The 25,680-nt window shown below is 44.9% G+C and overlaps 1 protein-coding gene across 1 annotated transcript in view; it reads right to left on the bottom strand.

Moving 5' to 3' along the window:
- The window catches only part of LOC115088546 (zinc finger protein OZF-like), an 80,282-nt gene that overhangs the window by 3,994 nt on the left and 50,608 nt on the right, over positions 1-25,680 (bottom strand). The window contains exons 5-6 of the mRNA XM_029596806.1: positions 24,633-24,740; positions 21,869-21,976 (exon numbers count right to left, since the gene is read on the bottom strand). Of these exons, the coding sequence (XP_029452666.1) occupies positions 21,869-21,976; positions 24,633-24,740 (216 nt within the window). The remainder of the gene's footprint in view (positions 1-21,868; positions 21,977-24,632; positions 24,741-25,680) is intronic.

Genomic DNA, 25,680 nt, shown 5'->3' with positions numbered 1-25,680 from the left:
ATTGTCCTTTCCGGCGATGTGAGAGGCCGCAAGGCACTGTAGGTGACGCTCCGCCCAGGCGAAGAGGCGGCTGGCTTCTAAGGCTACCAGGGGACTGCGAGTGCCCCCTTGGCGATTGATGTAGGCGACTGTAGTGGAGTTGTCTGACAGGACTCGTACCGCCTTGCCGCGGATCAGGTGAAGAAGCTCCTGAAGGGCCAGGCAGACCGCCAACGTTTCCAGTCGATTGATGTGCCAGCGCGACAGACTTGGGACCATGTCCCTTGGGTGGACTGAGAAAGGCAGACCACACCCCAGCCCAACAGGCTGGCGTCCGTGGTTACTATCGTCCACTGTGGAGCTTGAAGAGGCATCCCTTGCAGGAGATGCCTCTTCCCTACAGACGAATTACAGCCACCACTGTAATTCGTCTGTAGTAGACTCCAAGAATGGAAGGACTACGTGGAACTGCTCCGACACTGGTTGCCAACGAGACAGCAGAGCTTTCTGTAACGGACGCATATGAGCAAAGGCCCAGGGGACCAGATCGATGGTAGAAGCCATGGAGCCCAGGACTTGGAGATAATCCCAGGCTGTCGGGGAAGACAGCGCAATCAGATTCTGGACCTGATCGATCAGCTTGAGGGCTCACGCCAGAGGTAAGAATACCTTGCCTACTCGGGCGTCGAAGTGTGCTCCCAGAAATTCCAACTCCTGGGAGGGCTGAAGCTTGCTCTTGGAAAAGTTCACTATCCACCCGAGAGAGGCAAGGAGCTCTAAGACGTGATCCACCGCCCGCCGGCAAGAGGTCTCCGACTTGGCCCTGATGAGCCAATCATCCAGATAGGGATGGACGAGAATCCCCTCCCGGCGCAAGGCCGCTGCCACTACTACCATGACCTTCGTGAAGGTGCGAGGAGCGGTCGCGAGGCCGAAGGGGAGAGCTCGAAACTGGAAGTCCTGGTTGAAAATGTGGAATCGGAGATACTTCTGGTAGTCACGGTGGATGGGAATATGAAAATATGCTTCTGCGAGATCGAAGGAAGTAAGGAACTCTCTGGGACGGACCGCCGCAATGACCGCCCATAGGGTTTCCATGAGGAAGTGGGGGATCTTGAGGGCCCGAATGACCCTCTTGAGGTCCAGGATTGGGCGGAAGGACCCATCCTTTTTTGGCACGGTGAAGTAAATAGAATACTGGCCGGCGCCAATTTCCCCTTTTGGGACTGGGACCACCGCCCCCAGATCCAGAAGCTTGGAGAGAGTCTGGACCACTGCGTCCCTCTTGGCCCGGCCGCAAGGGGAGAACAGAAAGAGATCTGGAAGTTCCCCGCTGAGGTAAGGGACCGAGGAATGGGTCGGCTGAACTTCATTGCGTGACAGGTTTAGCGGTGGTACGCACGGGCTGGCCCTCGCGAAAAAACCGCCTGCCACGAAAGGACTGCGACCAGGACTGCGCACGAGAAGACCCCCTCGCAGCACTGGCCCGCCCGCGAGAAGCGGAGCGACGCTGACCCCTGAAGCGAAAGCGAGAGGCCCCGAAGGACCGAGAAGACTTAGGGCGGTCCTCTGGAAGCTTATGGACCTTGTCAGCCAAGGAGTCCATAAGCTTGTCAAGGTCCTCGCCAAAGAGCATCTTACCTTTGAAGGGAAGCGTGCCCAGCCGGGTCTTCGAGGACTGATCAGCCGACCAGTGGCATAGCCAAAGGAGCCTCCGGGCAGCCACTGCCGAAACCATCGCCTTCGCCTGCACACGGACGAAATCGTAGCGGGCGTTTGACACATAAGCGATTACCACCTCCAGACGTTTGGCTTGTTCTGCCTCACCTGGCGGAAGCTCCCGGGCGCAGAGTAACTGTTGGACCCACTGGAGGCCCGCCCGCATCATGAGACTGCTACCCAATATGCCCGAACCCCGAGGGCTAGGACGTCAAAGATGCGCTTCAGGTGAGCCTCCAGCTTACGATCTTGTGAATCCTTCAAGGCCGTGGAACCTTCCACCGGAATCGTGGTGTGCTTGCCCACTGCAGAAACATAAGAATCCACCGATGGATATCGCAACAGCTCCAAGCCCTCTTCCGGGAGGGGATAGAGCTTATCCATCGCACGCCCCACCTGGAGCGCACCCTCAGAAGCCTCCCATTCCCGCAGGATAAGGAGCTTAAGCATGGGGTGGAAGGGAAAGGCCGAGGCCGGAGCCCGGAGCCCTCCCAAAACCGGGTTCATATCCTTAGGGAGTGAGGCCATGAGATTATCCACGGAGGGACTTTCCAGACCCAGCTCCTCCAAAACAAAAGGGAGGAGGGGCTCTAACTCCTCCTTACGAAAAAGACGAAGGGCTCTGGGGTCATCCCCCTCTGGGGGGGGGCATCCGCCAAATCCGAGGAAGCAGCGGGGTGCGAGGACCCGGGAGACACTGGGGGAGGGGGGGGGGGACGGACCCCCGGGACCACCCGGGACCACCCGCACCCGAACTGGTCCCTGAGGCTCCGCGGCCGGTCCAGTGGTCAACGGCGCTGAACGAGGGATTTTTGGCGGGGGTGGGCAAGGGGGGGGGGGGGCTTTCATCCAGCTCATGCAGGCTAGCTAGATAAGATTTGTGCATGAGGAGGACGAAATCCGCGGAAAAAGGGACCCTGGATTTGCAGGGGGGGAGGGAGAGGGGGGGGCGAGGGAAGGTCAGGACCGCCCCCTCCTGGGGACCCACGGGGGCCAAATCGGGGGTTAAATCAAAAAAATCCGGCCCCCCAGCCCCAGGGAGCACTGAAATCGGCCCCGATGAAAAATCCAAGATGGCGGCCATTCCCAGGCTCTGCCGACCCGGGAAAGGCCTAGCCATGCCGGAAGGAGTGGAGCCCCGGGCTAAATTTGCTTGTCCTGCCGAGGAGGGACCTTCCCCCACCCGGCAGGCAAGCAGTGCAGAGGCCCTGACGCGAAAAACGCGAAGAGGACAGCCCACAAGAAAGACAGGCAGTCAGCCGGGACATAGCTAAACCTTGGCTGCAGAAAAAAAAGTTGAAAAAAAGCTTGATTGACAGCCTGCACAGCAGGAGAGAGCAGGCGGGAAACCTGCTGCCTTCTGCTTCTCTGACTGCCGGTTCTAGCCCTATTCTGACCAGAAAAAAATAAAAAAGCTGGTCAACTGCTGCAAATAAGTTAGAGGTAGGTGAGTACCTGCAACTTATTGAAAGTTTAACACCTTTTAGCTCCTTTTTTTTTTTTACTGAGCGCAGCAGCGGGTTCAAAACCCTCTCGGCAGCCAGAGGGGGAACGAGGCCCAGAGAGCGTCGGTCCCCACACCTGGAAGCGTCCACGGACTCAGGACTATGCAGGGAACCCCCTCCTGCAAAAGGGGACAAGCCCCCCTGAGCCAGGCAAGAGCTGGGAGACGGACATCTCCCACACAAAAAACAGAAAAGCACTAAAGAAGGCAGAAATTTCCTTCAGAGATCCTTTTTTTTTTTAAAAACAAGAACCAAAAGAAGTACTTGCTTGAGCCTAAAGAGAAAGAAGAGGCTGACTAGCCTACAGCAGAGAACCGAAGGGGAGATGCTGCACCTGCTGGAGACAGACGAATACTGAAGGGTGAGAGGATAGGCTCTGTCCTGATATAGGGTATCCTGCAAGTTTTAGTCTGTCTCCACCTGCTGGAAAGGAGGCTCAACCCACTGTCTGGACTGATCCGGGTACGTACAGGAATAGACTTTTAAAAATCATCTAGGGGGTTGTGTAAGGAAAAGTATGCCCAGAACACACATGTAAATGTAACGTAGAAAGTTACAGCTACTTGGGAATAGGTGTAATGTTTTGCACATATGTCCATGTTCATATTGGAACAACTTTTAAATTTTTAAAGTGAACTTATGAGCATGATTCCACTTTATTAAATCTGGGCTAAAGTTTGCAGGTACTTTGTAATCAAAGATTATAGTTCTATATGGGCTGCTGAAAATTACTTTCTTAAAAACTTTGGATGGATCCATATTTCATATAATGGAAGGTGAAATTACTACTTACCTGATAATTTCCTTTCCTCTAGGACAGGCAGGCCAGTCCACACTAGTGGGTTATGCAATCCAACCAGCAGATGGAGATGGAGATCACTGACTCATTGATGTCACTCCCTGATAGCCCTGCATAGACATCAGCCTGCCAGTATTTTCTTCAAAGGCCAACTGTGGACAACTAAACCAGCTCAAACTTTAACAAGAATTAGTATGCAAAATTATGTTTGTTTGTTTTTTTCAAAGGAAGCACTGGACTCAACATGAAACTAATACAACGTTAAAAGAGGAAAACAGTAAATAGGTCTATCCCATAGAGGGAATCCACTTACTAGGTTCTCCACTAATCCAGACACTATCCGGGATCCTTGCACTGTTACCACAAATTTATCTGACAAGGACCATGCAAGTCAGAAAAAGCATGACCGTGACAAGGCAGCCCAGGGTGGGATGATGGACTGTCCTTGCCTGTTCTAGAGGAAAGGAAATTATCAGGTAAATATTAAATTTCACCTTCATCCAGGCAGGCCAGTTCACAATAGAGGGATGTACTAAAGCTACTCCCCAGAAAGGTGGGAGGCTGCCTGCCTCCCAGTAGCACCGCCCTAACAAAAGGCACATCCTCTCTTGCCACAACATCCAGTCGATAATGCCTTGCAAACATATGCAAGGAAGACCATGTTGCCGCCCTACAAATCTCTGCTGGCGAAAGTAACCACAATTCTGTTCAGGAAACTGCCTGCACCCAGGTCGAATGCACTCTAACTTGCTTTGGTAAAGGCTTTACCACATCTACATAAGCCACTGCCACAACCTTCTTAATCCAATGAGTCACCATAGCGTGAGAAACCACTTCCCTCTTCTTAATGGCTCCATGAAGGAGAAGGAAGAAGGATCCAACAGAAGAAAATAGGATAAAGCATAAAATTGGCAAGTTAAATGTAAGACATTGATAAGACAGGCTAAGAGAGAATTTGAAAAGAAGTTGGCTGTAGAGGCAAAAACTCACAGTAAAAACTTTTTTAAATATATCCGAAGCAGAAAGCCTGTGAGGGAGTCAGTTGGACCGTTAGATGATCGAGGGGTTAAAGGGGCACTTAGAGAAGATAAGGCCATCGCGGAAAGATTAAATGATTTCTTTGCTTCGGTGTTTACTGAAGAGGATGTTGGGGAGGTACCCGTAATGGAGAAGGTTTTCATGGGTAATGATTCAGATGGACTGAATCAAATCACGGTGAACCTAGAAGATGTGGTAGGCCTGATTGACAAACTGAAGAGTTAGTAAATCACCTGGACCGGATGGTATACACCCCAGAGTTCTGAAGGAACTAAAAAATGAAATTTCAGACCTATTAGTAAAAATTTGCAACTTATCATTAAAATCATCCATTGTACCTGAAGACTGGAGGATAGCAAATGTAACCCCAATATTTAAAAAGAGCTCAAGGGGCGATCCGGGAAACTACAGACTGGTTAGCCTGACTTCAGTGCCAGGAAAAATAGTGGAAAGTGTTCTAAACATCAAAATCACAGAACATATAGAAAGACATGGTTTAATGGAACAAAGTCAGCATGGCTTTACCCAGGGCAAGTCTTGCCTCACAAATCTGCTTCACTTTTTTGAAGGAGTTAATAAACATATGGATAAGGGTGAACCAGTAGATATAGTATACTTGGATTTTCAGAAGGCGTTTGACAAAGTTCCTCATGAGAGGCTTCTAGGAAAAGTAAAAAGTCATGGGATAGGTGGCGATGTCCTTTCGTGGATTGCAAACTGGCTAAAAGACAGGAAACAGAGAGTAGGATTAAATGGGCAATTTTCTCAGTGGAAGGGAGTGGACAGTGGAGTGCCTCAGGGATCTGTATTGGGACCCTTACTGTTCAATATATTTATAAATGATTTGGAAAGAAATACGACGAGTGAGATAATCAAATTTGCAGATGACACAAAATTGTTCAGAGTAGTTAAATCACAAACAGATTGTGATAAATTGCAGGAAGACCTTGTGAGACTGGAAAATTGGGCATCCAAATGGCAGATGAAATTTAATGTGGATAAGTGCAAAGTGATGCATATAGGGAAAAATAACCCGTGCTATAATTACACAATGTTGGGTTCCATATTAGGTGCTACAACCCAAGAAAGAGATCTAGGTGTCATAGTGGATAACACACTGAAATCGTCGGTGCAGTGTGCTGCGGCAGTCAAAAAAGCAAACAGAATGTTGGGAATTATTAGAAAAGGAATGGTGAATAAAACGGAAAATGTCATAATGCCTCTGTATCGCTCTATGGTGAGACCACACCTTGAATACTGTGTACAATTCTGGTCGCCGCATCTCAAAAAAGATATAATTGCGATGGAGAAGGTACAGAGAAGGGCTACCAAAATGATAAGGGGAATGGAACAACTCCCCTATGAGGAAAGACTAAAGAGGTTAGGACTTTTCAGCTTGGAGAAGAGACGACTGAGGGGGGATATGATAGAGGTGTTTAAAATCATGAGAGGTCTAGAACGGGTAGATGTGAATCGGTTATTTACTCTTTCGGATAGTAGAAAGACTAGGGGGCACTCCATGAAGTTAGCATGGGGCACATTTAAAACTAATCGGAGAAAGTTCTTTTTTACTCAACGCACAATTAAACTCTGGAATTTGTTGCCAGCGAATGTGGTTAGTGCAGTTAGTATAGCTGTGTTTAAAAAAGGATTGGATAAGTTCTTGGAGGAAAAGTCCATTACCTGCTATTAAGTTCACTTAGAGAATAGCCACTGCCATTAGCAATGGTTACATGGAATAGACTTAGTTTTTGGGTACTTGCCAGGTTCTTATGGCCTGGATTGGCCACTGTTGGAAACAGGATGCTGGGCTCGATGGACCCTTGGTCTGACCCAGTATGGCATTTTCTTATGTTCTTATGTTCTTAAAGAGTCGATCTTATCTGCGAAATTCATTGGTAACTAAGATATCGTAATAAACGCAGCCACACATCCAGAATTCCTGCTCATCTAAATCCCTGTCCAAGAATGGTAATGAAATAGATTATTCAAGTGAAAATCTGAAACCACCTTTGGCAAGAAGGAAGGCACAGACCTTATCTGTACCCTTTCTGGAGTGATGACCAAGAAGAGCTCTCTACAAGACAAAGCATGTAGTTCTGAAAACCACTGCAATGAACAAATAGCAATAGAAATGCCATCTTGAGGGTCAACAAATGTAAGGAAAGGTGTTGAAGTGGGTGAAAGGTTGAACCCACTAAAAAGGAAAGGAACAGATTCAAATCCCAAAGGGGCACAAGTATATGTAACGGAGGCCTAATGTGATTCACATCTCTCAAAAACCTAGACACTTCTGGATGTGAAGACAGAGGTCTCCCTGCACATGATCCCTATAACATGCCAACGCTACCACTTGCACTTACAGCATATTCAGGGCCGATTCCTTACTCAGACTTTCCTGCAAAAATTCTAAGATTTAGGGAATTGATTCTTTGGAGGTAAAACAAAAGCAATCCTAGTACCCATTCTCAAAAATCCGCCAGATTCGAATGTAGGCCAATGAAAGAGAAAAACTTATGTGCTTGCAACAGCATACTCACCACTGCTAAGGAATAGCCGTGCTTCAAGATCCAAGCCCTCTCAAGGGTCAAATTGTAAGTCAAAACTGTTCTGGATTGTCGTGGAGGATCAGACCCTGCCACAGAAGAACCCTATGAGGAGGCAGCTTCTGCAGCTCTTCTACCAGAAGATGAAGAAGTTCCACGTACCATAGCCTGTGTGGCCAGTTCAGGACCATTAGCAGCACTAAGCCTGGATACTGTAAAATCTTCTGGAGCAACCTGCTGATCATAGGCCATGACAAAAACACATACAGCAACTCGTTTCTCAGCCAAGACTGAAACAGCACATCTACCCCAAGTGCTCGAACATCTCCTTTTTTAACTGTAAACATGCTCCACCTTTGCATTCTTGCGGTTTGCCATCAGATCCAGGAAAGGCCACCCCTACCAAGCTACGATGAGGCAAAAGGCCTCGGGCACAAACTCCCATCTCCCAGGTCCAAAGTGTGATGACTGAGATAATCTATCTGAACATTGTCAGCCAGTGTGATATGGGAGGCCAATAGTCCTTGAAGATGCTGCTCCACCCACGGCAGGAGGATATTCACCTCCAGAGGACCTTTTGACTCCGAGTACCCCCTTGATTTATATAGGTCACAGCCATAGTGTTGTCTGACATCACTCACACTGCTCTTCCAGTGAACTGGTCCACAAACTTCAAGAATGCCAGATGAATCGCTTGGGCTGATTGATGGGCCAAGATATCTCCTCGGGAGACCACTGCCCCTGTGCCACCAATTCCTAAAAGTGAGTTCCCCAGCCCTGGAGGCTCACATCTGTTGTGACCACTATTCTGTCAGGAACTTCCAAGTCCATCCACCTGCTCATATGTTCCCTCTACTGTAGCCACCAAAGTAACTACCTTTAGTGTTGCTGCCATTGAGCTCAGTGTCTGTAAGTATGTCCATACTGTTGGATGGACTGCTGCCTGCAAGACCTGGACTTGTTCCCAAATCTTATGGATATGCATTCTGGAAGAAATACATTGCCCTGAACCATATCAAATCAGATTCCGAAATAGTCCAGAATCTGGGATGGCTGTAGCCTACTCTTGGCTAAATTCATCCCCCAATCCAGGTGCTGCAGAAGTTGTACCACCCTGCTCGACACCATGCAGCTCTCTGCCTCTGATATGGCCCTGATTAACTGGTTGTCCAAATACAGATGGACTAAGATGCCTTCCCTGCGAAGTGCAGTGGCCACAACCACCATTACCTTGAAAAAGGGTCTGGGTGCCATAGCCAAGCCGAAAGGTAAGACCTGAAACTGATAATGGCGACTTAGCATCACAAAATGCAAGAAACACTGCTGCTGCTGCTGCTTGCGAATCAGAATGTGTAACTAGCCCTCCATGAAGTCGAGTGACGTGAGAAACTTTCCCTTCTGAACTACCATGATTACTGACCTTAAGGTCTCCATCTTGAAGTGAGTAACCCGAAGAGACTTTCAGATCCAGAATAGGGCTAAAGGAACCTCCTTCTTGGGGTCCATGAAATAAATGGATTAGCAGTCTGTACTTTCCTGATTCTTTGGAGCTGGAACAACGGTCTTCAAATCAATCAACCACTGTAAGGTGGATTGCGCTGCTGTTCTTTTTTCTATGGAGTTGCAAGGGGAAACCATAAAAGTGTCTGTAAGAGGATGGATAAGTTCAGTGCATATATGTCCCGCATCACCTCCAGAACCCATTGGTTGGAAGAGATGTGGGGCCATCTCGGATAAAATTGAGACAGGCGGCTGTCGTATCTCCAGCAGCAGAGGATGGACTCCCAAAAGCTCATTGCAAGGAACAGAACAGAACCAGAGCTTCCATTCCTACCAGGCTTCTTTGCTCGAAAGGACTGTGGCCATTCGAATGATCTGGACCTCTGATTACCTGAGCATCTGGCTGGGTGAAAACTGAAAGTCGTGAAAATGATCTCTTGTGTAAGAGAAATGGGGGGGGGGGGTGACTTCTTATCCTCTGGCAACCATGGAAACTTGGAATCTCCCACCAATTCGCCATTTTTTCCTACTCATTCCCAAACAATGGATGACCCTTGAAGGGCAACTTTGTGAGATTCATTTTTGAAATAGTGTCAGTGGACCAGTTCTGCAACCAAAGCAGGCGTCTAGCTGTAATCACTGAAGCCACACCATGAGTTGCCGTACGCACCAGATCGTAACTGGCATTAGACAGGAACACGGCCATTGTCACCCAGCACTTTATGAACAAAACGCAAACTGGCTCAATACACTATAGACCAGCAAGTGGAGATCTGCAGATTCATGGCCATCGCTTCATAGGCCTGTTTCAGACAGCTTCAATCTTCTTATCCTGGGCATCCTTCAGGGATGTTCCACCTTCCACTGGAATGGTAGTCCTTTTCATCACTGAACAGACCAGGGCATTCCCTTCAGAAACAGAAATGCTTCCTAGCTTTAGGATCCATAGGGGCGGATTTTAAAAGGCGCGCGAATAGCCTACTTTTGTTTGCGCTCCAGGCGCAAACAAAAGTACGCTGGATTTTAGTAGATACGCGCGGAGCCGCGCGTATCTGCTAAAAACCTGGATCGGCGCGCGCAAGGCTATGGATTTTGTATAGCCGGCGCGCGCCGAGCCGCGCAGCCTACCCCCGTTCCCTCCGAGGCCGCTCCGAAATCGGAGCGGCCTCGGAGGGAACTTTCCTTTGCCCTCCCCTCACCTTCCCCTCCCTTCCCCTACCTAACCCACCCGCCCGGCCCTGTCTAAACCCCCCCCTTACCTTTGTCGGGGGATTTACGCCTCCCGGAGGGAGGCGTAAATCCCCGCGCGCCAGCGGGCCTCCTGCGCGCCGGGCCGTGACCTGGGGGCGGGTACGGAGGGCGCGGCCACGCCCCCGGACCGCCCCGGGCCGTAGCCACGCCCCCGTACCCGCCCCCAACACGCTGCCGACACGCCCCCGAAACGCCGCGACGACCGGGCCCGCCCCCCCGACACGCGCCCGACACGCCCCCCTCGGAGACCCCCGGGACTTACGCGAGTCCCGGGGCTCTGCGCGCGCCGGGAGGCCTATGTAAAATAGGCTTCCCGGCACGCAGGGCCCTGCTCGCGTAAATCCGCCCGGTTTTGGGCGGATTTACGCGAGCAGGGCTCTGAAAATCCGCCCCATAGAGTACATACTGACTAAAGATTGACCCCCTTTAAAATTAGCCTCTAGTGCACTCCACGCCAAATAAATCCGATCCTGCATGGCTTTGTGGAGAGGGAAAGAACACGATGACTTCCGCAAGCTGACCATAATAAGATCTTTCTTCTGATCCTTAGCTGTAGCCGGAACCGCCTACTCATACCCAAAGGGCCTTCAGGGTCTGAGAAATTAAGCCGTACAACTTGTCCTTATGAAAGAGCTATAGCATAGTTCTATGTGGTTCTAGATATGGGGGAATCTCACAATTTTCCATAATCTCTCCTCAGCATCCCCCAAAGAGGACTCAGACTGTACCCAGGAGTCTTCTGAAAGACTCCTGTCTGGTCCTCCCTCTGCCGCTTCTGCTGCTTTGCCTGTCTGTGTGAGGAAGAGGGAAGATCCAAGCTTTTCCGGGGCCTTCAGGAAGGAGACTTCTGGGGAGGACGTTCGAGGATCCGAACTGGACCCCTCTTGCCCCTAACAAAAGGACTGAAGTCTTTTGAAAAACTCCACCCAAGAGATGGCTGAAAGATCCACACCTAGGGTGGGTAACACAACCAATGAGCCCAATCCAGTAGGCACCAAAGGAAAGGGAAGTAGGGTCAATGGGTCGAGCTCTTCTCCTGTCCTGAGAAAAGTAGCTGAATACTTCCCTTGCCGGATGGTAGTCCCCACCAATACCTCCATACGATCATCCATAAACTCCCCCGGTGGGACCTCCCCCTGTGCCTCTATATGCATCTCTGGCACATGTTGAGACAGCTTCTGGGGCTGATGGCCCTCATATGGTAGGCTGTACAAATATGGAGCCTCTTCCCTCGCTGACCTCCCCTATGCCATGCTAAACTGTTCAGAGCAGTCAGCCTCTTCAAAATGGAATCTGCCTTGTGTCCCTCCGAGTACTGAATCATGCACACATCCTTACTGCAGCTTAAAATGGCGCCTGCTGGCGCTAACCTTTAAAAAGGAGATAGAGCAGCTTTTAAACTAGAACAAAGGGGAAAGCAGACAGTCGCTCAGCAGCGCATGGTTCGGAGGGAGGTATCTTCAAAGGATACTAATAAGGCATTAGAATTAGGGCATCCCGACAGTGAGGTTCCAATAATAAGAAAAGTAGTCCAAATGTCTGTAACTAAAAACTCAGCTGAGCTAAACAATTCTAACTTATCCCTATCAATTAAAAAGCAGAATGAAAATACATCTCAAAAAAGATATAGTTGTGATGGAGAAGGTACAAAGAAGGGCGACCAAAATGATAAAGGGAATGGAACAACTCCCCTATGAGGAAAGACTAAAGAGGTTAGGACTTTTCAGCTTGGAGAAGAGACGGCTGAAGGGGCATATGATAGAGGTGTTTAAAATCATGAGAGTTCTAGAACGGGTTAATTTGAATCAGTTATTTACTCTTTTGGATAACAGAAAGACTAGAGAGCACTCCATGAAGTTAGCATGTGGCACTGTTCTGTCCCCAGCAGTGGGTACATGTTTGTATCTGTCTATATTGTAGTTTAACTGTGTTTAGTGCAGTCCTCCCTTCTGAGGATTCTTAATACTGAAGCACTGTTTGTAACCTATGATAAAAATCTGTGAGCCTTTGTCTTTAAGACGCCCCCCCCTCCCTCACCATTGGGAGAGCTTGAATCCTATGCAACCTAACAAGTTTTCCAGGGTGCCTTATAGGTTAAAAGGACTGCCCTTCATGCTCCCCCTGTGTTACATGGTTCATAGGCTCACTGCTATTGGACCCTGTCCTCTGTCTCTAGCTGTGTGGAGGCATTTCTTTTGGCAGCTCTCAACGAGAGTCAGTTGCTCCAAGTTTGCCTCTGACTAATGCTGTGCTCTGTGTTATCCTCTGAAACAGATTGGGTTTCACCTTCCCTCTTATTGCCATCTTCTATGGATAAATCAGCCTCATGTTCCCCTCATCCTTCCCACTTCTACAACAACTTAACTCCTGCAACACAAGAAACTCCCTTCTCCTGTCAAAATTCAAGTTACCAAAGATTCTTGCCTGGAGCTTGCGTCTGAAGTGCCACAATTGTAAGTAAGTTTACTTGTACAATAAACAATTTCAGACTTACAGAATTTTGTCATGAGGACTGATTGGGGGGAAGTTTAGCTGCCTGGATAATAAAACACGGATGTTTTATGTGAGCCAGAACAGACACATTTAAAACTAATCGGAGAAAGTTCTTTTTTACTCGACACACAATTAAACTCTGGAATTTGTTGCCAGAGGATGTGGTTAGTGCAGCTGTGTTTAAAAAAGGATAAGTTCTTAGAGGAGAAGTCTATTACCTGCTATTAATTAAGTAGACTTAGAAAATAGCCACTGCTATTACTAGCAACAGTAACATGGAATAGACTTAGTTTTTGGGTACTTGCCAGGTTCTTGTGGCCTGGATTGGCCACTATTGGAAACAGGATTCTGGGCTTGATGGACCCTTGGTCTGACCCAGAATGGCATGTTCTTATGGGAGTGACATCAGCGAGTCAGAAATCTCTGCCTCCATCTGCTGGTTAGCGTGCATAACCCACTAGTTGGACTAGCTTCCCAGAATGAAAGAGGAAAGCAGAGTTGCTTACCTGTATCAGGTGTTCTCCTAGGACGCAGGATGTTAGTCCTCACACATGGGTGACATCATCAGATGGAGCCCGGCACGGAAAACTTATGTCAACGTTTCTGGAACTTTGATTGAGCATACTGAGCATGCTCAGCATGCCCTAATTATGCATTCACGCGGGGTCCCTCTTCAGTCTCGTAACAGAATTACAATAAAAATAGGAGAAACCCAACTCCGCAGGGTGGTGGGCGGGTTTCGTGAGGACTAACATCCTGCTGTCCTAGGAGAACACCTATTGCAGGTAAGCAACTCTGCTTTCTCCTAGGACAAGCAGGATGGTAGTCTTCAACATGGGTGAATCGCTAGCTACAGGCTGCTTCCCAACACAAAAGGGGACCAACAAGCACCAACCAGGTGCCAACGGGCACAACAACCACAGTGCTATTGGTAACAAAGAGGGAGACAGCCTGAACCCAAACAATGGGCCCTAGGCAGGGAGAGTTGGGTTTTACACCTCAAAGATATTCCAAAGGACAGACTGGCTGAACCTATTGTCACATCGGCCATCCCTATCCAGACAGTAGTGAGATGCAAATGTGTGAAGAGAACACCACGTCGCAGCCCTGCAAATCTCCTCCACAGCAACTGTTTGCATTTGGATCACCAACGTTGCCATGGCTCTGACAGAATGAGCCTTGATATGACCCCCAAGATGCAGTCCTGCCTGGGCATAACAGAAGGAGATAGTCTGCTAGCCAACAGGAAAGTGTCTGTTTAGCAACGACAACTCCCAACCTATTTCTATCAAAAGAAATAGATTTTGGGTGGACTGTTTATGGGCTTCTGTCTGCTCCACATAGAAGGCTAAGGTTCTTTTGCAATCCAAACAGTGCAGGGCTATTTCGCCTTGGTGCGAATGGGGCCTAGGAAAGAATGTTGGCAAGATGATTGACTGGTTAAGATAGAAATCCATCACCAACTTAGGCAGGAACTTAGGGTGTGTATGCAAGACCATCCTATCATAATAAAACTTAGTATAAGGTGAATAAGTCACTAAGACTTGGAGCTCACTGACCCTGCGTGCTGAAGTGACCACCATCAAAAATATGACCTTTCAGCTCAAGTACTTCAGGTCACAGAAGTGCAGTGGCTTTAAAAGAGCTTTCATCAGCTGAGCTAACACCATGCTGAGGTCCCAAGACACAAGGTGAAGACTTAGGGGAGGCTTCAATTGAAACAGGCCCCACATGAAGGCTGTACAGAGTTGGGCGTACCATAAAAATTAATGACAGTCTCACAGTTAAACTTTCCAATAATATGCATGACCTTGGAGTCATTATTGATTGCGAACTGAATATACAACAACATATAGAACTTAAAGTAAGAGAAGGAGATGGAAAATTAATGATATTAAAACGACTTAAACCATAACTAAGTAAAAATGATTTTAGAACTATTTTACAATCCTTAATTTTTGCAAGTACTGATTACTGCAATTCTTTACTACTTGGCTTACCATCCTGTACTATTAGACTATTACAAATTTTACAGAATACAGCAGCAAGGGTATTAACGGTAATAGAAAAAAGGACCACGTCACACCAATATTAGCAGAACTACATTGGCTTCCAATCGAATACCGAATAAAATACTCAATACACTCCACAAATTAATATATGACGAGCATGCAGACGGGCTCAATACAACAATTCGTCTTCACACACCCCCATAGGAATCTAAGATCCGCAAATAAAGGCCTATTACCAATACCATCAGTAAAAACAGCACATTTAACTCAGGTTAGAGCTGGCGCAATCTCACTTGCGGGGTCAAAAATCTGGAATGCCATGCCCTTGAAACTCAGACTTCAAGATGACCTCAGGCAATTTAAGAAGGATTTTAAAACCTGACTATATATACACAGGCTTTTACCACCAAGAAAGGAGATTTAGTTATTTGTTGTCATCTGCTGCTTCTTTAATTTCACCAATCACTCGGGAGGTTTAGCTACATGTACCCTTTTCCTTGTTCTGGGACACCCTAGGATCTATTAGATGGCGGTTCAATATCACCTATATCTTATCACCTATATCTTATTAGTGGTAGGGGGGAGGGGGGGAGGGGAGGGATTTAGGTCCCTAGTTTGGTACTGAGTATTCCGGTGTTTAATACGGAGACCTTATACACAACACAGTACTGATATTTGATGTTTTCATAAGTTTTTATTGCTGTACACATATCGGTGTTAAATGCTGTTATTTACATACAATATGCTATGTCAACATATTACATATTTTGTATTGATGCAAAATTGAGCAATAAAATATTTAAAACTAAAAAAACAAAACAAAAAAAAACAAAAAACAGCACATTTAACTCAGGTTAGAGCTGGCGCAATCTCACTTGCGGGGTCAAAAATCTGGAATGCCATGCCCTTGAAACTCAGACTTCAAGATGACCTCAGGTAATTTAAGAAGGATTTTAAAACCTGACTATATATACACAGGCTTTTACCACCAAGAAAGGAGATTTAGTTATTTGTTGTCTTTTTCTTATTTAATTAGAATTTTAGTATTTATTGTGTATTTTACATTATTACTAATGTTTCATGCTCTTTTTGATTTTTATATAATTTTATTAGGTTTTATTTTGAGTAATTGATTTTTATATAATTTTATTAGGTTTTATTTTGAGTAATTATTTGATGTAATTTATTATCTGATTATTAATATTTATTATGTTATTATGTCACAGTGTATGAAATGTAAACCGTTGTGATGGTCCCACTTAACGAAGGTATATAACAGCTATTAAATAAATAAAATAAATAAATAAATCTACGTCTTGGTGGTATGCATCAATTGCACTGAGATGAATTCTAACGGAGCTGGTTTTCAAACCAACCTCTGATAGGTGTAGAACAGAGCTTTCCAAACGTTTCATGTTGGTGACACACTTTTTAGACAAACATAATTTCGGGACACAGTAATTCAGTCTACTAGCAAACCAGAGGTTAAAGGTTAAATGAACGAAATGTATTTCGACAATTTATGTATGTTTCCTTAAATATATACATAATAAAATGTTTCACGACACAACCTATCTTGTGAAAACCTTTCATTTATATTAAAAATATATAACATTCCGAGATTAATGTTATTGTTATAATTTATGAGTAACAATAATAAAACAAAGTTATTGTGTTATTCAATTTACCTCTTTAATGAGATATATGAGCTTGATGGGATGAACACAGCGCTTGAATATTTGGTGTTAATAAAAAAAAATCCAAAGGGTCTTCTGCGTAATTTTAAAAAGCTGGCCAGTTTCACACTATATAATTATTTGATAGCCTCATTCAACTAATTCTATATGGCTTTGAGAGTGAAGTCTGGAATTTATGGTGGGTTAAATGCTGTAAATCCCCTTTCTTGTTGATGGCTATGGACGCTGAAAAAGCCTTTGATTTGGTTCACTGGCCATTTCTCTTTCAAACCCTTGAGACCATGGGTTTTGGTCCTTATTTCATTAAATGGATACAAAATTGTATGACAGGCCTCGGGCTTGTATAAAAGTGAATGGAGGGGTATTCTACTTATTTTTCAGTTGGCAGGGGGACCAGGCAGGGGTGTCCCTTATCCCCGCTACTATTCGCTATCTTCATTGAACCTCTTGCCCAGAAAATTAGGGAAGATCCAGGGGTTATGGGTGTTTGAATGGGAAATTTTTCTACTAAACTGGCCATGTTCGCGGATGACGTGATTTTGACATTGACTGACCCTGTAAACTCTCTCCCGATAGTGGTGGATATTATCAAATCATTTAGCCGGATATCGGGATATTCTCTTAATTGGGATAAAACTGAAATTCTCAATATTACCCTTGCAGATTCTCAGGTGAAAGCGCTTAAAGCAATTTTCCCGTTTTGGTGGGCCAAAGACAAAATAAAATATTTGGGGGTATATATTGGGGCCAGTGGGGATTTATTTAGTCTTAATTATCCTCCATTATTATCTAAAATGTATAGAGAATTGGAAGAGTGGAGTCGCTACCACATATCGTGGTTAGGGCGGATAGCCACCTTTAAGATGAACATTCTCCCTAGATTGTGCTACCTATTTCAGACTCTTCCTGTTCTTATTCCCCCTTGCCTGTTAGTAAAATGGCAAAGGCGCCTCATGAAATATGTTTGGCAAGGTAAACATCCACGGGTAGCTCAGAAAGTGTTATTTCATCCAAAACTACATGGGGGATTGGCAATTCCCAACTTAATATGGTATCACGATGCCGCTCATCTTCGAGTGGTAGCAGAATGGCATAGAAAGGGAGAGGGAAAATCATGGATAGCCCTGGAACAGGAATTGGTGGGAAAGCGTCCCTTAGCTGCACTGGTATGGAGGCCTAGGATAGAATGGCCTAAATCGCAGGACCTTTCTCCTCCGGTGCAATATACTCTTCGAATTTGGCATAAGTGGCGCAAGGTTTTCTTGGGAGACCGGATGGGTTCCATTAATTCGGCTCCTTTTTACCACAATGATTTTTTGGGGGGAGAGGCACACCTGGTATACAAAACATGGCTTGGGAAAGGGATTACTACATGCGAACAATTATGGGAAAATAATAGCTGGGTGTTCTTTGAAACTCTCCAGGACAGATTTGGCCTTAGTCCCAGAGAGCATTATCGTTATTTACAATTGCTGACATATGGCCAGAAGTCTGGTTTGAAGAGAGATCTCCAATCACCGGTATCTCTATTTGAAGTCTTTTGCAAAGCAGTTGATAGGATGCCCAGATTGCTCTCCAGAATTTATAAATTACTAAATAGAGACTTGACATCTGTACCCTCTTTTGTCACTGCTTGGGAGAGGGATCTTGGGACGTCTTTAGGCGAAGATTTCTGGGATTCTACGTATAGTGCACTGGGGAAAGGCTTGATCTCCGCTACTTTGGTGGAAAATAGCCTCAAATTGTTATATAGGTGACTAATGAATATAGGTTATATATATATAACATTATATTATATATATATATAACATATATATATATATATATATATATAACCTATATATATATATTATATATATATATATATATATATATAACATTATATTATATATATATAATATAATGTTATATAGGTGACTAATGAATCTGGACCTCGCCGACGCCAACTCAGCAACATCTTCATGGATTAACATAACTAACAAGATAGCAGATCAAGTGTGTCCCATGACAACAAAATCTATCAATCCGGACAAAGACAACAGGAAACCATGGTTCACCACAGAGCTGAAGTCTCGTAAACACGAGCTCAGATGCAAGGAAAACCAATGGCGAAAAAGCCCATCCACAACAACCCTCCTCACCTACAAAGCATGCCTCAATTCATATAGAAACGAAATCAACAAAACCAAGAAAGAATTCTTCTCCAAAAAGATACACCACTTCTCATTCGATTCAAGAGCCCTCTTCTCTTATGTCTCAGCACTCACCAAACCTCCCGGACCTAGCATCCCAGATGACCAAGCTCTTAAAAAAGCCAATGAACTAGCCGAATTCTTTGACAACAAAATCACCTCACTCGTAGCCCCTCTCAAAGGGCCATCTCTGCACACAAGCTACGCAAGCAACCACAGCCCACAAATTCCTCAACCCAACACATACACAGCAGCACTCGAAACTCTTGAACCCACGTCCACCTTAGAAATAGCGAACATCCTTAAGAAGATAAAACCATCCTCTCACCCGCTAGATCATATTCCATCAAACCTGCTGAGTTCAATCCCTGACACCATTGCCAAGCCAGTTGCAGACATCATTAACCGTTCCCTTGCTCAAGGCCAAGTTCCCGACCAACTCAAGTTGGCAATGCTCAAACCTCTCCTCAAAAAACCCAACCTTCCCACTTCGGATCCTGCTAACTACAGACCTATAGCAAACCTTCCTATGTTGGCTAAAATCATGGAGAAAGTGGTTAACAGACAACTCTCAGAATTCCTTGATGACAACAATATCCTCACCACTAACCAATTTGGATTCCGGAAGACAAAGAACACCGAATCTCTGTTAGCCACACTATCGGACAACATTATCTTCAATCTGGAGAAAGGCCAACCTTGCCTCCTCGCTCTCCTGGATCTCTCCTCAGCGTTCGACACCGTGAACCACTCTAGCCTACTACAATGGCTAACAGACATCGGCATAACAGGAGCAGCTTTCAACTGGTTTAAATCCTTCCTTGAGAACAGAACATACAAAGTCAAGATAAACAACAAGGAGTCTCACCCCATTCAATCCAAAATGGGGGTACCACAAGGATCCTCACTCTCCCCCACCCTCTTCAACATTTATCTCCTCCCACTCTGTCATCTACTTACTAACCTCAATCTAATCCATTTTCTATACACGGATGACATACAAATACTCATCCCCATAACGGATACTATACACAAAACCATGGATTACTGGAATAAATGCCTCTCAACCATCAACGATCTACTAGCCAGTCTCAACTTAGTTCTAAACACAAACAAAACGGAAATTCTTATAATAGCACCGGAACAATCTGCCCCAACCACCGCCTGCAATCCTCTAGACACCTCAGGATACACCACCTCACCTCAAATCAGAGATCTGGGTGTACTCCTAGACAACAGACTCAACCTCAACAAATTCGTAAATAACACCACAAAAGAATGCTTCTTTAAATTACAAGTTTTAAAGAAACTAAAGCCACTTCTCCGCTACAGGGATTTCCGCACAGTACTCCAGGCCATCATTCTCCCGAAATTGGACTACTGCAATTCACTCCTGCTGGGCCTTCCCGCCTGCACCACCAAACCCCTCCAGATGGTCTTGAATGCCACAGCAAGAATTCTCACCAACGCCAAAAAAAGGGACCATATCACCCCGATCCTCTAGCATCTCCACTGGCTCCCCATTAAATACAGGATACAGTTCAAAACCAGCATGATGATTCATAAGGCCCTACATAGCATCGCTCCACTCAACTTAACCTTCCAGCTCCAACTACACACTTCTAAAAAGCCAACCAGAAGGGCATATCAGAACAGAATGATCACCCAACCAGCAAAATCTTCCCTGAGGAAACGCGCACTATCCACAGCGGGCCCTTCGCTCTGGAACTCACTACCACCAGACCTCCGCCTTGAGCCGTGCCATTCCACGTTCAAAGTGAAACTCAAGACTTGGCTCTTCCTACAAGCTTTCCCAGAGAGCTAAGAGCAGGAAGAATAACAACCCTCCCATCCCACAGCAATTTTGTAATGTTTATTTGCTTTATTTATGTGTTCTTAGTAGATCTTAGTTTGTATTCTACTTTATAATAGATTTACTGTTCGATATGTTCCATGTAAACAGCCATCCCGGCGATAGTTATCTCTGTTATCCCGGCGATAGTTATCTCTGTTATCTGTGAACCGGAGTGATATGTATATTATATTATATTATATATTATATATTATATTATATATGTATATTATATTATATATTATATTATATGTGAACCGGAGTGATATGTATATCACCGGAGTGATATGTATATTATACAGGAACTATATTATACAGGAACTTCCGGTATATAAAAACCAAAAATAAATAAATAAATAAATAAATATTACACCCCGGTTCGACTGCACCGCATTTCCCCAGGTTTCTCGGATAAATGTTGGAAGGGTTGTGGCACTGAGGGGACCTTTATTCACCTTTGGTGGAACTGTGGGGAGATCTCAAGGGTGTGGGAGACTATCTCCAATTGGCTTTCAGAAATCCTACACATGCCTTGGGTATTAACCCCTCAGATGGCACTACTAAATGAGGGGCTATCCACTGGAGATACACATCAAAATCAGTTTATTAAATGCGTGGCCAAGACAACCAGATGAAAAATAGCATTACAATGGAAGACCCCGATAGGTCCATCCATAGCTAAAATTCAAGCCAGAGTAGCTAAAATACACACTCTCAGTAAAATTACAGCGCACAAACAGCATAGACTGGGGCATTTTCAGAAGATTTGGCAACCCTATCAGACGTGGTGTGCCCTTCAATGTATTGTCTGAACAGCCTTAGCGTTTCTTTGGTAAGGATGGTGCAAAACTAGACAAATTGTTTGATATGTGTCGATTGTAACTGTTGTTGATTTTGAATGTATGGAGCAGGGGGGTGGGGGGAAGGATGGGGGGGATAACTCACTCATAATAACTCAGAGAGATTGTTATTGGTTATAGGTTTATTGTACTCATATTACTGTGTACTTATCATTGTTATCATCACAGTTTGTTTTTAGATATGTCTCTAATAAAAATTTCAATTTAAAAAAAAAAGAACTGGTCCCAGCACAGATCCATAGCACACTCCACTATTTATCTTTTGCCACTGGGAAAACTCACTGTATAATTCTACTCCATTTCCTGTCTTTTAACCAGTTTACAAGTCACAATGGTACATCGCCTCCTTTACTATCAATGCATAAAATGTGAAATATTTCACAGCACACAGCAAATATTTTAATATAAAGGCATATTGTGCTCACCATTCTTGGTATCATTATTCTTCTCTCCTCCTTCCAGGTGGTCACTAACAGGAGGCTTTTCTGTTTTCAGGATCTCAACCATGGGGTAAGGACTGCAATCTTGGCTGCCTATTTGAAAAATGGGAAAATATCTTTCGCTTTTACATTGTCTTGCATACTGACCACGAAAATCAACATTTGGTTAAAAACGAGATAATGGGAATTATCTGAGGTTTGAAAATTTAAGTATGTTCATGGAAGGCGTTAAAGACCCACGCAAAAAACGCCTTTAACGCATGCAAAAACACCATTAACGCGTGTGAAAGCACCATAAAGCATGGTGCGATGCAAATGAGAAAAAGGGGAGGATATTGGGGCAGGATTTTTGGCCAAGTGGGCTGGGCTCACAGCTTTGCGAAGTCGTATCGCATGGCTTTAATGCAAATTTTAACTACACCTTTTTCATTTGCGTAAAAGCCCTCATACCACCACAGGAGGGAGGGAGGGAGGGAGCGAGCGAGAGAGAGCCTAGCCATAATGCCCTCACACTAGATAGGTATTTATATCTCTATGGGAGGCCCACCTAGTAACTCAAGGTGAGGTTTAGGTATTAGTGTAGGGGTTAGGGGCCACTATGACATTCAAAGTGAGACGTACGAACAGAACAGTACACTCTTGTGAAGATTTGATGTCCTTCGGAGTGAGGAAACTCACACAAAGATGAGATTTGTACAATGTTCTCTCAACCTAGCTTGATGTTACCCAGGTAGAGAGTCCATCTAAACATTGTCCCACCAGTGGTTGTATGTAGGAAATACATCAATTCTGGCACTTATCGCAAAGTGCGAAAAAGTTATGCAATTTGCGCTAAGATAGCGCTTCGCATAGGTATAAGCGCAAATTGCGATAAACTGCCTATTACCATAAAACACTATCGCATGCGATATTTAGTGCATTTTGATAAATCCAAGCCTAAGACAGGGATTGCATATAGGTTCCTGCAATACCATGGTAATGAAAACTGCACCAGAATATGCTGTTTGCTGTAGAATTCACTCTTTCCTTTTTTCCCCCTGCTGGTAGCAGTATTGGTTATCCCACCTGCCTCCCTCCTTCCTACTATTCCCAGTGAGGGAATCATCCTTTCTCCCTGACTTTTGCTGTTTCCAGTAGGGATTTTTTCCTGCTTCCTTCCATTCATCTGCTGCCACTGTGAGCCATCCTGCTTCATTCTGGCTGCCAGCACTGCTTGGCTCACAGAAAATAAATCGACAAGCTGCTGGATGGAAGGAAGTTTTGACGTCTTGGAGCAGCATGGAGAGGGCAGAAATCGTGATGGATAGAACAAAAACTTAAAAAAAAACCCTCTAAGGGGGATGAAACATAGAAACACAGAGCATGATGACAGAAAAAGTCTGTATGACCCATCCATCCAATAAATTTAGCATTATAATTCTCATCACTTCCTTAGAGATCTCCTGTATTTATCCCATGCTTTCTTGAGGGTGGTGGATGTGTGGAACAGCCAATGGGAGGCTGTTCCACACATCCACCACCCTCTCTGTAAAGAAATATTTCCTAAGATTACCCCTTTCAACCTCATCTCATGACCCATCATTCTAGAGCCTCTTTTCCAGTGAAAAAGGCTCATCTCCTATGCATGGAAACCTTTGAGATATTTGAATGTCCCTATTATATCTCCCATATGTCACCTTTCCTCTAGGGTATTCATGTTTAGACCTTTAAGTCTATCTCCACATGCTTTAGAATGAAAATGACTGACCATTATAGTAGCCACCCTCTGCACTGACTCCATCCTGTTTATATCCTTTTGAAGGTGCGGTCTCCAGAATTTTACACAGTATTCTAAGTGAGGTCTCACCAGTGATCTATACAGGGGCAATATCACCTCCCTTTTTCTGCTGACCATTCCTTTCCCTATGCAGCCAAGCATCTTACTGACTTTTACTGTCACTTTATCCACCTGTTTGGCCACCTTAAGATCATCAGATACAATTACCCCCAGATTCCTTTCTTCCTTTGGGCTTAGAAGAATTTCATCTCCAATACTGTACTTTTCCCTTGGATTTTTGCATCCTCAGTGCATCAGTCTGCATTTTTTAGCATCAAATCTTAGCTGCCAGATCTCAAACCATTCCTTGAGCTTCACTAGCTCCCTCCTCATGTTTTCCATTCCTTACAGCCTATTCAGCCTGTTACAGATTTGGAATCATCGGCAGAAAGACAAACTTTCCCGGCAACCATTCTGTTATGTCACTCACAAAAAATGTTGAAAAGAACCGGTCCAGGAACCAATCCCTAAGGCAAACCACTAGTAACAATTCCCTCCTCAGAGAAAACTCTGAGAGACCGTAGGTTATAAAAAAGGATGAATGACGGGACAGAGACATGGGAAGGGAGTGAAAAAAAAAAAAAAAAGACCAAGAGAGAGACTTCAAAAGGGAGAAAAATAAAGCACTAGAGAGAGAAGAAGAGTTTGCTGCTAATGGGATGAGAGACAGGCTACAGTAAAATGATGGGGAGGAATGTAAGAAAGGGAGAAGAATGAAAGGCAGAAAGGTCTGACCATGAAAAGATAAAGAGCAGAAATAATGACAAAAGAACAAATTATTCACGCAAAGTTAGAAGTCAGGGCTTGATTATAATGCCTCATTCTCACCGTGCCTCATCCAGAGCAGACACTTTTCTTGGAAGAAATGCTTATATATCCTCCCATAAATGGCTTTAATCCAAACTACATCACCTTCTCCATGCGCTCACTCACATGTGCCTGCAATGGGCAGGTTTTGTCTTTCTTCACACTCCTGGGCCTCATTCCTGAATCCCTCTTGCTTAAATCGGATTAAAATGTCAGGTTTGACATTGGGGAAGCCTGTTATGGGACAAGATGATTACGAGAAGTTTAGAAATGCTATCCCAGAGCAAGTGAGCTCAGAATTATGCTATTTTCATGGGCCTTGCCACCAGCGCTAAGAGAAGAGGGATGCTGCTGAGGCGGTTCACTTATTTAAATGTTTGTTAATGTGCCCTCCCATCAAAGTCCCCAAAGCAAGTTATAACACAAAACAGTCCAGTAGTACACAGACAACATTCAACAGGAAACTAAAAATCAAAATTTACCAAAAACAGAACAAAAACCCAATGAAATCATAAATTAATTAAAAAACAAAACAAAACAGCAGCATAATGATAAAACAATAAACCATCTCACCTCTGCCACTAAACAGAAAATTCTCCTGTCACAAGAGATCTCCACCACAGGAGTCAGGTGGTTTCCAAAAATGACCATCTCCTAAAACTAAAGAATTTGGCCACACACAGAAAGAAAAAAACAATTCCTGAGGTTATCAGTGAGGACCATAATCTTGGATAAAGAGCCAAGATTTATGACTTTCAAACGGGCAACAGTTTTTAAAAAAATCTAATCTCCTTTGGGAGACTATTCCACAACATGGACACAAAGCACTGAAAGGGCTCTATCATGGGCCACTGTAGATCTCACACTATATCAGGAAAGGACAATTAATAGCCACCATCCTGAGATCTCAGAGGCTGAGATGAAATATACCAGTGGGAATGGTTCTTGAGACAAACAGGGCACAAACCATTATAGGCCTTAAAAACTAAACATTAGGCCTTGAGTTGAACAAGGCTAACAATTAGCAGATTGCAAAAGTTTTGGGGTTGAGGGGTGGGCCCTACCAGTCCTTACTTTAAATGGAAAAGGGAGAAGATGAGTGGCATCTCTTGAGGATGGATGGGTGTGCCTTAAGGAGGGGGCAGCTAATGGACTGGGGGGTTATACTTGAACG

This window comes from Rhinatrema bivittatum, chromosome 3 (assembly GCF_901001135.1).
Source record: "Rhinatrema bivittatum chromosome 3, aRhiBiv1.1, whole genome shotgun sequence".
In the NCBI taxonomy this organism is placed as follows: domain Eukaryota; kingdom Metazoa; phylum Chordata; class Amphibia; order Gymnophiona; family Rhinatrematidae; genus Rhinatrema; species Rhinatrema bivittatum.
The sequence above is the reverse complement of the archived record's forward strand: the minus strand, read 5'-3'. Positions and strand labels throughout refer to the sequence as shown.